This window comes from Megalobrama amblycephala, linkage group LG2 (genome assembly GCF_018812025.1).
Source record: "Megalobrama amblycephala isolate DHTTF-2021 linkage group LG2, ASM1881202v1, whole genome shotgun sequence".
NCBI classification, from domain to species: Eukaryota; Metazoa; Chordata; class Actinopteri; order Cypriniformes; family Xenocyprididae; genus Megalobrama; species Megalobrama amblycephala.
Window position 1 is genome coordinate 56,575,019 of NC_063045.1, and position 15,510 is coordinate 56,590,528.

General features: G+C 36.8%; 1 protein-coding gene across 3 annotated transcripts in view; it reads left to right on the plus strand.

The window, feature by feature from the left end:
* The window catches only part of xrcc4 (X-ray repair complementing defective repair in Chinese hamster cells 4), a 43,304-nt gene that overhangs the window by 23,908 nt on the left and 3,886 nt on the right, over positions 1 to 15,510 (plus strand). For 2 of the 3 annotated variants that reach the window (XM_048181093.1, XM_048181095.1), the window contains exons 4-7: positions 641 to 807; positions 3,377 to 3,526; positions 4,320 to 4,465; positions 9,026 to 9,155. In XM_048181093.1, coding sequence (XP_048037050.1) covers positions 641 to 807; positions 3,377 to 3,526; positions 4,320 to 4,465; positions 9,026 to 9,155 — 593 coding nt within the window. Of the gene's footprint in view, positions 1 to 640; positions 808 to 3,376; positions 3,527 to 4,319; positions 4,466 to 9,025; positions 9,156 to 13,520; positions 13,895 to 15,510 lie in introns of those variants that run through there. The other variant, XM_048181094.1, reaches the window with a different exon arrangement.

Consider the following 15,510-nt stretch of genomic DNA (forward strand, 5'->3'; position numbering starts at 1 on the left):
TTTATATAATTATGTATTTATTTAATTTATGGCATATTTATTACTAATTATTTATTTATTTATTATTTATTTACTTGTTATTAATGTATGCATTTATTATATAAAAATATATAAACCGTATGTTTTCAATACTAAAAATATATATAATTTTGCACTCTTATGTGCTTTCTGATTTTATTTAACAGAGGTGTATATGTCTATATATATTTCTGAGTGAATTTGTTCTGTTGAGGTGATTCATTTCAAACAGGTTCACATATTTATTTGAATGATTCATTAGCGAAATACTCTAAATCAAAATTAGTTTTAACAATTGTTATGCATTAAGGATTGACCGAATGCCATGGAAAAGTAATGGAAATTCATTGGTCAAAAATAGTGAGAAGGCCTGGTGAAGTCGAGTACACTTGCACAAGGTGTCTGGAGTAATGTGGTACAGCTCCAGTAAATTGAACCTGATCACAACTCAGAACCAAACAAATAAATCTCATCGTCTGTGGGTGCAGTTCATTCCTAGTCAATCTCCCTTGTGTCTACAGCCAGGAAGCTAATGCCAATAGCTGATGGGCAGGTATCTCCTCCAGGTACCTGCTTGCACAAGGTCTTCTATTATTAATCTTGCTCTCTCTTTATTTCTCAGTTCAGGCTCGGTGTGGTGGAGCTGCAGTCGGTGCCTGAGCCCACTGAAGTCATAAGGGAGCTCATTAGTCACAGCCTGGAGCAGAGCGTACGTCTACGGGCCAAAAACCAGCACCTGCTTGAGGAGAACCAGAAGCTGAGGAAAGAACAGGAACACATCACCAAAGAGTAGGTCCACACCAGATCAATACTCCCAAATTCATTCAACTCTCACAATACTGTACAAACGAATGTTTGGAATAAATAAATTTATTTGTAAAATGGAGCTGTTCACTCATGTCATCAATTTGTAGGTTGGTCTGGAAGGCTAATTCGACATGAGTGCCCTCGGGAACTACGTATGTGTTTTTAGAATAGTGGTTTATGATTTATGAGTATGGTGCCGTAGAACATTCTTTGTAGTGCATGTAATATAAGTCTAAGGTGTCCCCTGAATGTGTCTGTGAAGTTTCAGCTCAAAATACCCCATAGATTTTTTTTAATTCATTTTTTTTAACTGCCTATTTTGGGGCATCATTAACTATGCGCCGATTCAGGCTGCGGCCCCTTTAAGTCTCTCACTCCCTGCCCCCTGAGCTCTCGACTCTAAGTGCAGTTATACAGTGCTTAAACAAAGTTCACACAGCTAATATAACCCTCAAATGGATCTTTACAAGACGTTCGTCATGCATGCTGAATGCATGGATCGGATCATGTGAGTATAGTATTTATTTGGATGTTTACATTTGATTCTGAATGAGTTTGAGGCTGTGCTCCATGACTAACGGCTAATGCTACACTGTTGGAGAGATTTATAAAGAATGAAGATGTTTATGCATTATACAGACTGCAAGTGTTTAAAAATGAAAATAGCGACGGCTCTTGTCTCCGTGAATACAGTAATAAACGATGGTAACTTTAACCACATTTAACAGTACATTAGCAACATGCTAACGAAACATTTAGAAAGACAATTTACAAATATCACTAAAAATATCATGTTATCATGGATCATGTCAGTTATTATTGCTCCATCTGCCATTTTTCACTGTTGTCCTTGCTTGCTTACCTAGTCTGATGATTCAGCTGTGCACAGATCCAGACGTTAATACTGGCTGCCCTTGTCTAATGCCTTGAACATGGGCTGGCATATGCAAATTTTGGGGGCATACATATTAATGATCCCGACTGTTACGTAACAGTCAGTGTTATGTTGAGATTCACCTGTTTTCCGGAGGAAAACTCCATTGATTGTATGTCTTTTCCATGTACTGAACTCTTGTTGTTCAACTATGCCAAGGTAAATTCTATTTTTGATTCTAGGGCATCTTTAAAGGTGCAGTAAGGGATTTCTGAGAATTGTTAAACACAGTTGATATTTGAAATCAACCCAAACAAACACACCCCTCCCTTCATTGCTCCGCCCCAAAAATGTATGAACATGCAAGAGTGGATGTCTCTTTATCATAGCAGAAGCAAAGCAAAATAAAACGAAGATGATGAAAGAATAACAAGGAAGAACAAAAAATTAAATGTATATAAGCAAGAGTTCATTGTTAGTCATCAACAGCACGCACTCAAAACCAATATTACTCATGTTTGCAGCAGAAACAACGCAACCTCAGCATCCATTTTTAGGCCTTCCCACATGAAAACGCTGGAAATATTAGCGTGGGTCCTAAAGCTCTTGCCTGGTCATAACTCTTCTTTTTCTAGTAATATTGTTCTGACCTTTTCTCTTTTGTAATGTCTCTCAGCCATCTCTTTCTACAGTCTTTCTTCAAATCTCCCTCTTACTCACTCTGTCTCCTCCTCCATCAATGAGTGGACACGCCCCCTATATATTATTTATATATATATATATATATATATATATATATATATATATATATATATATATTACAATAATCAAATAATTGTTGCATGAAACCTTGACTATCTTATAAGTGGACTACAAAACATGAGGAATATGCTTTCAATTTGTTTCTTTGTTCCTGAAAAAAAAGTCCTTTTTGTGTATGTGTGTTGCCAAAACTCATTTCAAACAAAATAGTGGGATTATGCAAGCCCTTCACCTGTTCATGATTACAACTTCCTCACAGATTACCCTCTCCCCTCCTCATGATCTCCCATGATTCAGAATGAAAGAGCGTCTTGGCTGCATTTTTTAAATGTTACTAAGGAAGTCCAAACACACGAGACTGTTTTAGTTTGTGTGTGAAAAGGGGGAACTATAGATATGTGAACACAATCTATTTTGCTGATTTATTGCACATAGCGCATTCAGGAGGAGTGGGTGGTGGTGCACAAGTGAATCCTGGGCCAACCTGATTAGAAGCTCATTTTTACTTTCTTTTCTTGTTCTCCACGTGCTTCAATCTTTCTTCTCTGAGAAATGACAGCAGTGACATCACCAGCCAGACTGTTTCGCCACACTTTCTAAAATCTTCCAAAACCAGAATTGTAGGGAATTAGTAATGCTTCCCGACACTGACGGCACTTTATTGGCGTGTGTGTGTACTTTGCAAACAACTGCCACAGGTGTCTGAGTTCAAACACACTCTTAAGGTTTTCCATATTAAGTAATTGAGTGTTTATCCAGTTAAAAAACCACACACAAAAATTGTAAGTAATACAAAATCTCTCATAACTAAACATTTCCACTCTTGTCGACGCGATCGGGTGTCTGTGTGACCAGGGAGACTGAGCCATTTGAGTGTTTGGGTGTGTCTAATTTCTCTTTTTTCCTTTGCCACAGGATGGAAAGGTACGTTCAGGGAAAGGAGACGTTGGAGAGAGACCTTTACAGTCGCTTTGTGCTGGTCCTCAATGAGAAGAAAGCCAAACTCAGAGTCCTGCAGGAGAGAGTCAGAGAGCTAGAGGAATCTATAGAAGAGAATCGACTGAGGTAAAGATGTGTGCCACATTTCATTATGATACAACCTCACATGAAGCAGCGTTTTGATCGTAAGCATTTTTTCAGTTCAACTTTTTATTTCCCTTCTTATGAAATGCCCATTTCATTAGGTAATCCCATGATGATATTTCGTTGATGAATATCACTTCCAGTTTTGTTTTGAGAACATTTTCCTATCTGCGCTTTGGTGTAAAAGAAAACTTAAAACGACAGCAACAAGCTCGTTGACAACTGTGGAGTGATGGAAACCTTAAAACGTTTGGGTACAACAAACCCAAGAAGGTTCAGTCCATCAGCATTGTGCTCTTGATTGAGATGTTTAAAGGAGCAGAGTCTAATTTCTGTGCCACCTGAAAGAATTGCAAAAATAATGATTGATTTCAAATAAATAATTCTGCCTTTTTGTACACTACCGTTCAGAAGTTTGGGATCAGTATGTTTTTGAAAGAGTCATATTGTGAAATTTGTATTTGAATAGATTTTAAAATGTAATTTATTCCTGTGATGCAAAGCTGAATTTTCAGCATCATTACTCCAGTCTTAAGTGTCACATGATCCTTCAGAAATCTTCTAATATGCTGATTTTGCTCAGGAAACATTACTTATTAAAAGGTGGATGATGCTAAATACCTTACTGAAGTACCTTACTGACCTCACACTTTTAAAATCACGAAAACTTCCCACCGAGCGCAGAACAAATTTTCATTAGTTCACATTTTGAATGAAAGAGAAATTTTCAATGCATAAATCTGGTTAACATGTTGTACCTACTGTTGTCTCTTAGAAAGAAAAAGGCAGATAGTGAAGACCGCGAGGCGACTGAGACTGCAGCAGATAAAAGTCCCGGAGAAGAGAGTGATTATGGAGGTAGTACAGAAGACGAACAGGAGGCTGAACCCAGATGCCCTGACCCAAAGCCTCCTACACAAGGTGATTCTTCTAAAGGCTGGCCCACACTAAAAGATTTTTAAAGGTGCCCTAGAATTAAAAATCGAATTTTCCTCGGCATAGTTAAATAACAAGAGTTCAGTACATGGAAATGACATACAGTGAGTCTCAAACTCCATTGTTTCCTCCTTCTTATATAAATCTCATTTGTTTAAAAGACCTCCGAAGAACAGGCGAATCTCAACATAACACTGACTGTTACATAACAGGGATCATTAATGTGTACGCCCCCAATATTTGCATATGCCAGCCCATGATCGAGGCATTACACAAGGGCAGCCAGTATTAACGTCTGGATCTGTGCACAGCTGAATCATCAGACTAGGTAAGCAAGTGAGGACAATAGCAAAAAATGGCAGATGGAGCGATAATAACTGACATGATCCATGATATCATGATATTTTTGGTGATATTTGTAAATTGTCTTTCTAAATGTTTGGTTAGGATGTTGCTAATGTACTGTTAAATGTGGTTAAAGTTACCATCGTTTCTTACTGTATTCACGGAGACAAGAGCCGCCGCTATTTTCACTATTAAACACTTGCAGTCTGTATAATGCATAAACACAACTTCATTCTTTATAAATCACTCCCTGGCCGATGCAGCATAAAATGGCTGCCCACTGCTCATGGTGTTCATGGTGTGTGTGTTCAATACTCACAGCCAAGTGTATGCAAATGCAGAAACACAAACTCCGAGTATGGAACACCATACTTGGCCACATGTCACTTCACAGAAAGTTTTCAGAGAGCCACAATTTTAGATGCATGTGTTCAAATGCAAATTACTGCTGAGATTTTCTCTGTCTACTTTTTACAAAGTCTGTGATTAGTTTGTGTGGATTTGGTTAAAATTCTTATATTTCAGCTAGCTGTATATTCTGAGTTGATTTGTTCTCAAGACTCTGCAATATTGTGTTCATTGGGCAGGTTTGCAAAGTTAACAAAGTTTGAAGTCAAACTATATGAGCCTACAACTGAATTTGTGCCCAGAACATCAAATGAAACTCATATTTTAATATAGTTTAGCAGCGTGCGTAGAGAATTTAGTGAAATTTCTTCCAAGAAAGTTCAGGTTGATGAATGACAACATGATGCAGATTTGATCTAGAGTGACTCTGGCAAGCGGATGAAAGCTCAGCCTCAACATCTTGACATAGGGCCAGACAGAATGACAATACCATGCAATGGTAGAAATCGACCAAAAAAACATGAAAGAATTCAGCAATATTGTTGAGAAAGAACTAGCCAAGCGACATCTCAAGTTGGTGCATTAATGTGGAATTCAACTTGTGTGCGGTTTACAAGGTTGTGTATTTCAAATATTGTACAATTTATGATTTGTATTTTGGCTTTTTAAGATCTTGTTATTATTACTCTTGTAGGTCTTTTGTGTTTGTGTTACACAATGTGAAGCAGCTGTTCTTACACTGATATCAGTCTTGTTCATTTATAAATAATGTTATCTTTGGGTTGCATCCATCAGGTAGAGAAAATAATCAAATAAAATTGTGTATTTTTCATTTGTAAAGTATTTAATTCACTGGATTATCCATAATAGGCATTACTGCACGGTTAATTAACCCCTTTTTAGTAAAAATAGCTATATTACATATACAGGCTGTGCCCGAAATCACCCCATATACCCTTAAAAAGGGCACTATTTGAGGGAACAGCAATTTGTAGTGGTCTACGAAACCATGTTATCGAGTGCAAATTCACTCACTCATTTACTTTCCTTTACTCAAGTGAACTATATTAGTGGACTAATGTAGGGAATAGTGAATGAGGGTATAGGGGCCGATTTCGGACACAGCCACACACTGTAAACCTGAATAAGTTGGCAAAACTCCAAAAATTTGAGGCAATCAGTTGCCTCAAAATGTTTAAGTTTAGAAATTCAAAGTTTAAGTACGCAGAACTGGCAGATTTTGTACTCGTACATTTTAATTGTTCTTAACTTGAAATGTTTGAGTACAGTAATTCATACATTTAACTTAAAATTTTCATGTAACCTCATTATGAACATTTTTATTAGTGTAACTTAGCTAGCTATAGCAAGCTAATTCAGAAAATGCTAACTTGCTAATTTGCCAACATGTTAACAATAGCATGGTATAAGACTTGCTGAATGAGTACAGCAATTCAAGGCATTTAGCATTGCTCTCAAACCAAGCCGCATACACCACTTGTCACTATGAATGGTAACTCTCCAAAACTCACATTAACAGAAACGCTTCTAAATTAGCATAACAAAACATTAATCACTGCTAAATCTCCCACTTAACATTAATCTTGCACAAAAACCTTTATATAACGCTTAATTTTAGCATTTACTCTCCTTTTCGGTTGCCATGGGCAAAGCATGCTGGGAACTAGAAATCCCAGCATAGTTTCACTTAAACTTAAATTAGTCTCAAAGAAATAAGTTCATAAAACTCAGAACAATGAAACGGTTCAGTTTACTTAAAATATATCAGTTCTGTGAACTTGAAAGAAAAAGAAAGTGCTCAATACTCAAGTTAATTTGACTGAACTAATTAATTTAAGTTTTTCCTACTCAAACCAATGAATTATTTTGAGCGGTCGGTTACATAACACTACTTATATTGTAATATTTCTACCAGTAGATCAAAGACTTATAATGCATTACGTCCATGAGAGAGATGACATCACTGTAGGTATTCGCTCTTGTCTTAAGCTCGTCCAGCAGGGTGATTTTGATTTTGAAGGTTGGATGAAGCAGCATATTAAACCTTTGAGCCAGAACTAAGACAGCCTACAGGTAGTTCATTCCCTTAGCCCTCCTTTGCCTCGTCCGTCATAGCTTACCCAGCTATGATGACATCTCCTAGAATAGTTGTTCCTTGGCAACACCGTCTGTTTTTGGTCGGTTTCAACATCGGGCTACTCAAAGACCGTATTTGGGGGCTTCATCAGGCTGTTGAGTCAGAGTTTTGAGGCACAGAAGGGAAATGAGGTGGAGTCACACATGATTTATTCTGCTAGTTGCTCAATTTCTCTGTTTTTCCCCCTGTGTAAGCTCTGTGGAGTAAAAGTGAAAAGCTAGAAACCCCCTTCTACAGTCATGTGACCCTGTAAACAGGCTGAATTGTAATGTATGGTTGCTAGGTGTGAGTTGCTTTGGCTTGATTCCTCAGACGGAGCCCTTCGGGCTTCAATTATTGTGCTTTTCCTTTCTCCTCAAGCATGATGCAATGGTTTATGTTTCAGAAGTGTGTGCTTGGTAATGTTTTTGTACTTAAAGAGTAGGAGTTGTAGCTTTAGTCTTTTTTCTTCACTATAAAGTTTACCATAAGGGTGCAGTACATGAGGCATAATTGAAAAAGTCTTTAATGTGGTTGGGATGTTTGTTGCACCAACTAACGTGAGTCAAACCCACCCAGTTTCATATGTGTCCAACAGTGTAAATTAAACTCATGTAGATGTAAACAACTGCCAGAAACATGTCTGGCAATGCAAAAAGTCAATAGCACATGAGAATGACTATTGGATTCTTTACAGTCTTGAACAATGTCCCACTGTGCTACAATGTCATATCACACGAGACTGATGTTCTCCTGCTGTGTTTATTGCAGTCAAGCTGCATGTACAATGCTTATTGTTGATGCTCAACATGCTTTTAATGCGTTTATGTTTATTGTATTAGCGGAGTCGCATCTTGGCCGGCTGCCTGAACACTGGCTGTGAGAACCTCCATTAATCCTGTTTAGAGCTATTATACATTCAAACATTCACATAAATAACTCATCCTGTCCTTTTTTTAAATGACTGAAATCATTAAATTGGCAGCAAATGGCTATGTAGATCATATTTAGAAATGGCAATAATCGATCAGGTTGGATATTTCTTCTTATAATTAAATGTGTTTGAAAATGAAATGAAATTATTGGCAAAATAATTCAGTTAATTATTGTTTTATTTTTTTATTTTATTTTTTTTTGTCAATGATAACTAAGACAAACTAGTTTTTAAATTACATGCTAATAAAATTAACAATTTAAGACATTAACAATGCATTAACAAAGTTTTTAGAAAAATATATAATATTATTTATTATATTATTATTATTATTATTATTATTATATTATAAAATAATGTATATTTAAATATATAATGATTATTAGCATACAATATAATTTATGAATATTATATACTATTATTTTAATATATAATATTATATGAATATTATATAATAATATATAAATAATAAATATATAAATGTTTGTATTTCTTTTCCCAAATTTGTTTATAATTTGGTCTGCTTGATGCACATTGTTAATTCTGCACATTATAATGTTAAAATGTTCCATTTTTATATATTGAAATATATTGAAAAAAAAATATTTTCTGCTGAAATACTAAAAATTTACAATTAATTATCTATACCATTTCTCAAGTAAAATTCATGAATATGGCATAATGAATTTTTTTCTAAATGTGTAGTACATTTTCATCAAATGACAAAAACTGACAATAGATAAACTTCAACACTTGAACTATTCCATGTTTTGTCTAACAGAGATGCCAGAAAGCAGCCCGATGGACGACATCACAGATGTGGCCCCCTGCCGCAAACGTCGCCACAGACATCTCCAACAGCTGGAGACTCAAGCCAAACGGGCAGCGCTGGACCAGCGACAGAGATCCAGGTATCATCACTCACATCCTCAGATTTACACATATCCTCCATCTAATTACATGTTTTATTGTGGTCGATCGGCTCGTAACGCACCCAAACTCCTGGAGGCCTGTTATCTAACGTTGCATATGATACCCATAAACCCCTGCGACTGCTGCAATAAAATTGTCAGTGATAATTCCGGTTGTCTTACTCTCTGGTGTCCACTTCATGCAACCTTGGATGTTGCTTTCTCTCCACGCCTGCAGCCAGTCGAGCACACAAAAGCGGGTTTCCCAGAACCCTCTTCCATTGTACGGAAACATTGGTCTTTTGCCAGCACCTTGTATTTTTCCAGTGGAGGCCCCCCTGGGTGCTTCTCTTTCCAGGATTTTTTACTTATTAATAGGAAAATGTGTATAATTTCATCTCCTACTTTGCCAGTACCTCAGTGGCTTCCATAATTGTACAATAAAAATCCCATGAATGGTTTAGATTTGAATTGAGCAACTTCTTCAGACTTGATGACACCTGAGGGACGCCGATCCTGAGAAAACGTGTTGTGTTTATCCTAAAATAGTCATACTGTTTTGGAGATTATTTGACATTAATTATTATTTCTGAGTTGTTATTCCAGTGTTATTATTCCTAGGTGATTCTATCTATCTATCTATCTATCTATCTATCTATCTATCTGTTTGTGTATTGGTCCATCCATCCATCCATCCATCCATTTTTCTATAGTATTTCATAAATCCATCCATCCATCTCTTTTATGTATTGGTTGGTCCATCCATCCATCCGTTTGTGTATTGGTCTATCCATCCATCTGTCTATAGTATTTCATAAATCCATCCATCCATCTGTTTATGTACTGGTCCGTCCATCCATCCATCCATCCGTTTGTGTATTGGTCTATCCATCCATCCATCCATCCATCCATCCATCCATCCATCCATTTGTGTATCCATCCATCCATCTGTTTATGTACTGGTCGGTCCATCCATCCATCCATCCATCCATTTGTGTATCCATCCATCCATCTGTTTATGTACTGGTCGGTCCATCCATCTGTCTATAGTATTTCATAAATCCATCCATCCGTCTATAGTATTTCATAAATCCATCCATCCATCCATCCATCTGTTTATGTACTGGTCCGTCCATCCATCCATCCATCCATCCATCCATCCATCCATCCATCCATCCATCCATCCATCCATCCATCCGTTTGTGTATTGGTCTATCCATCCATCCATCCATCCATTTGTGTATTGGTCCATCCATCCATCCATCCATCCATCCATCCATCCATCCATCCGTTTGTGTATTGGTCTATCCATCCATCCATCCATCCATTTGTGTATTGGTCCATCCATCCATCCATCCATCCATCCATCCATCCATCTGTTTATGTACTGGTCGGTCCATCCACCCATCCATCCATCCATCCATCCATCCATTTGTGTATTGGTTCATCCATCCATCCATCCGTTTGTGCATTGGTCTATCCATCCATCTATCCATCCATCCATTTGTGTATTGGTTCATCCATCCATCCATCCATCTGTCCATCCATCCATGAATGTCTGATGCACTTGTGTACGTGTGACGCGATTTATTTGTTAAACGAGTCGTTACACATTTCAAATCAGTTTGTTTTGGATGCTGCCTTAAAAGGGAGCTGCCAAAGTAGACAGTAGGTAGAAGGGCAGCTAACCAGCATTTGGAACAGATCCCGTGTTTTTTAGGTTGGCAGACATATATGAAAGTTACTCGAGTTGGCAGACGTATACGAAAGACGCTTTGGCTTCATATTGTATTGACGTTATGCTGGGATATGGAGAGATTAATGTTTAATGAGGGTCTTTTAAAACTTGGTAAAACAAGAATGTTTGTGTGGCTCTGCAGGCAGAGTAAATGTTTAAACTGATTCTGTTTAAAAGTCATTCTAGTCTCCCAGTGTCATGACTGCTCCCCCTGTCAGCGAACACTTAAAGCAGTGACGTTCGCAGGCCTCTGCGGGCCGAGGCCGCGGTGGTCTATGACAGAATGGTGCCTCTGCGCCAGATGTTTTGTGCGTGTGTTTGCGTGTCAGGTGTTGAGGGACATTGAGAGTTTGTATTGGACTTTCTTTCTCTTTCTGCAGGCCGCCGTTACAAAACGGGCTCTGCTACCGCGCTAAGACTTTCCAAACGTTAATAGACTTCTGTGGCATGGAGATCTGGCTCTAACCTCTTTAGAGGATAATATCACATATGCCACTTCGTATCACACAAGTGGAGAAATCCAGCTGGAGTCTCTCATTCTGTTACTGGAATGAGGTTTTTAAACAGCCGCGTGGCTTTGAATGCCTTGGCTAATTACGCACAATTTGAGAGCTGGAACGCTCTTCTAGAACATGACACAAATTAGTGGTGGTGTATCATAAATGAATCTGCGTTTTATGTGGCGTTAAAGGGATAGATCACCCAAATATCCTGTCATCATTTACTCACCCTCATGTCGTTCCAAACCTGTATGACTTTCTCTCTCCACACAAAAGCAGATGTTTTGAAGAATATTCATGTTGTTTTCCATACAATGAAAATAATAGGGACTGAGCCTCTCAAGCACCAAAAATGTCAAATAAATAAATAAATAGTAAAAATATTACTACTAACGTAAATAAAATCAGTTAGTTTACTTAAATTATTTGAGTATTCTGAACTTATTGAGTTTTACAGTGTGTCATCATTGCTTTGTACCAATGTAAGTTTTTGCTTAGTCTTATGGAACATTATTACTTTGAGTTTGATGAATTTAAACCATTTAAGGCAATTGGTTTCCTCAAATCATTTAAGTAGCTATATAGTTAAGACTTAGATTTGTTACTCAAATTCAAACTGAATGAGTGAAATAATCTTTAAGTTGAGTTTACTCTAATGATTACGGAAGAAGATTAGGGCCAAGCAATAATAAAAAAATAAAACCATCTCGAGATTAAAGTTGTTAAATTTCGAGAAAAAAGTCGAGATAAAATGTTGAGAATAAAGGCATTAAATTATGAGGAAAAAAGTCGTTAAATTACGAGAACAAATTCGTTAAATTACTGAATAAAGTTTATTCTCAACATTTTATCTCGACTTTTTTCTCAAAATTTAACGACATTTTTCTCATAATTTAACAAATTTGTTCTCGTAATTTAACAACTTTTTTCTCGTAATTTAATGACTTTATTCTCAACATTTTATCTCGACTTTTTTCTCGAAATTTAACGACATTTTTCTCATAATTTAATGAATTGTTTCTCGTAATTTAAGGACTTTTTTCTCGTAATTTAATGACTTTATTCTCAACATTTTATCTCGACTTTTTTCTTGAAATGTAACGAGTTTTTTCTCGTAATTTAATGAGTTTTTTCTCAAAATTTAACGAGTTTTTTCTTGAAATTTAACAACTTTAATCTCGAGATGGTTTTATTTTTTTATTATTGCTTGGCCCTAATCCTCTTCCGTAAATGATTGACTAAACAAACACTAAAATATTAGTGAATTTAACTTAATGTATATGAATTTGCAGTACTCATACTTACAGGTTTTAAAACTTAAATGGTTTAAGGCAATCGATTTCCTCAAATGGTTTGAGTTACCATAACTTACCGGGTTTTACAGTGTATTAATTTATTTAAAAAAAGAAATCTTATTGAACATTAGTGTAAATAAAGCAGATATCAACGATTATGAACACAGTCACTGTTCAGACCTCTAGCACCTTCCAAGCCAGCGTCTCTATCACTCTGCCAACATCTCTAGAGTAATCAAAAAGCAAATGCCTTTTATTGTAGGTTTAAAAGCCCTGTATGGGCATCAAGAAATTTGCCAGTAGCAGCTTCCCAGCAGGCAAAATACAAGTCATTAGATAGAGACAAGAACTGTGTGCCACAGTTTTTTTTTTTTTTTTCACAAACAAACCGCACAATCGCTGCTGTCCACAGATGGTGAGACTCTGTGCCATGGCATCTGCTCTAATAAAGGCCATTTTTAAAAGCATTTCTCCTCTAAAGGCTGAAAAGAATCAGCCAGCAGACATCATTTGTTTATTCAGCTACAGAACCGCATGTTCAGATCAGGGGAGCTTCATTTGGGGTGGTTTATATTTAAATGTACATGGAAATCTTTTTGTAATGCATTTTATGTAAGTCTTTCAGGAAAAGAAATGTAGGGCTGGGTTGTGAAAAGTAAGTGTTACTTTGCAACATGGAGGCAGGTGATTAAAGGGAGGGATTGAAGAGTGATTTCTGAGGAGGAGAAAGTTAGAATGTTTTGAATAAAGATTGCACAGACAAACAAAAAATACGTTCTAAAATTCATTGAGACAGTAAAGAAAAATTGACTGTAAAGTGTCTCATTCCCAGGTCGAAGAGAAGAAAGTCGAAACTGTGTTAGAGGGATTCAGAAATGCATCAGAACTTAAATAGTCATTTTTTAGAAGATGAAGAAGAGGAAGACAGCTCTCAGAGAAAGGCAGAGTGAGAGAAGGCAGACAGACATGGATTCATTTGGGCCCTGGCTGAAACTACTGGCTGTTCTACAGTCTCCCAGCACCTGCCTAGAGATGGATCTGGCAGAGCATGACAACTGACAACAATCAGGCCAGTTACACCGCATTAATACAGCGCTCAGCATGTGTGTTTGCTGCTGTTGCCTTTGTGGGTCTCCTCTCCCAAAGAAATGTCCAGGTCATGTTTCACTCCATAATCTAAAGAAAAAAGAAACAAAAATTACATTTTGCATAAAGATTTCTTTTTGCAATGTAACATCATTTTCATGTATACATGTATGTATGTGTGTGTGTATGTATATGTGTGTATATATATATATATATATACTATAATGTGACATAATTTGTATGATAGTGTATATATATATAATATGGTACATTATTATATTATTTAAATTTCACAGTGTGTGCGCGTGTGTGTGTATATATATTGTGTATATATATTGTGTGTATGTATGTACGTATATATATATATATATATATATATATATATATATATATATATATATATATATATATTAGTGTAGTAATGCATTTAATTGTCATATGAAAAACCTTTTTTTTTTTTTTTTTGCCCTTTTACTTGTTCAAGTCCGTTTCTGAGAGATTCACTCTTGTGTTGCTTCTGTTAAGAAATATTTACCCTTGAAAAACTTATGTAACAACATCTAACAAAGACCAATGGTGGTGTTTCAGACGTCCTGTAAGACTTTTTTCATTGCTAGTTATTTATTTTACTTGAGTTCAGTGTGTTAACAAAACCTGTTTTTCATCATTCTAATTAAATAATCCATTGGCTTACTTCATATGTGGATATACATTTACCCATTTACATTATTTACTCTCATGTCTCATATATGGCTGTGGTTTTTATTAGAAATCGTACCGTAACATCTTTCTGGGCTCCTCTGAACCAGATCCAGTGCTTCTCATAATAATAACTTAAAAGAAACATAAGACCTTTTTCCCCAACCCTCAGACAATCGCCGGCCTGTTCCCAGTGAATCACGACAGCAAATATAGCGGCTTACAAGACGTGATCTACGTGTGTGCTCACCCGTTATCCGTGCCCGTACCTACGGATTTCCTCCCAGAGGGCAGTAGGAAAGCAACTCTTTCTGTTCATCATCAAAGCTGCCCTTACAGGAGAGTTTAGTTGTGTCAAAATGACTTCCAGATGCGGGCCGCACAGTGGAACCCCTTGATCAAACTGCGATATTTACGTGTGCAGAAATGCAAATGCACTGTTTACACCGAGATTGCGCTGACTAAGCATTGTTTCACAGATGAACGTTTGGGGTTTGCATTTTAAAGATGCATTTCTGATGCTCGAATTACTTAGTTCAATAAAATGTGGTTTTCGAGAGTCAAATGAGAACAAACTAATCAGCTGATTCAATTTCAGTGTTTACATCTTCAAAAAGATCAAAATCTTTGGGCTTCTCAGTGTTTGTTTGGTACCAACACACCATATGCAAGCTTTTTGGTCAAGAAAAGGACAAATACTGACTTTTCTCACTTGTTTTATTATATTTTTAAGGACGGAACACCATATATCTGCAAGCGGGAGCTGCTTGTTACTTTAAAGTCGGCATGAAACAGAAGTTGCAATAGTCTTTTCTTCCCCATTTTGAATGAAACGGCTTCTCAAACTAGAAAAAATGTAGGGCGGGACTTGATTTTGTCCATCAGGAATTGATCGGATGGTTGTGGTTTGCTATTGGCCGATCTCATGTGCGTGACAGGTTGTCCCGCCCTCATGCCACATCATCCGAGAGAACAGATGTCGCTGCAAGAGGAAGGGGAAGTTATTTTGATTAAAGATTATGAGCACATAAATTTGA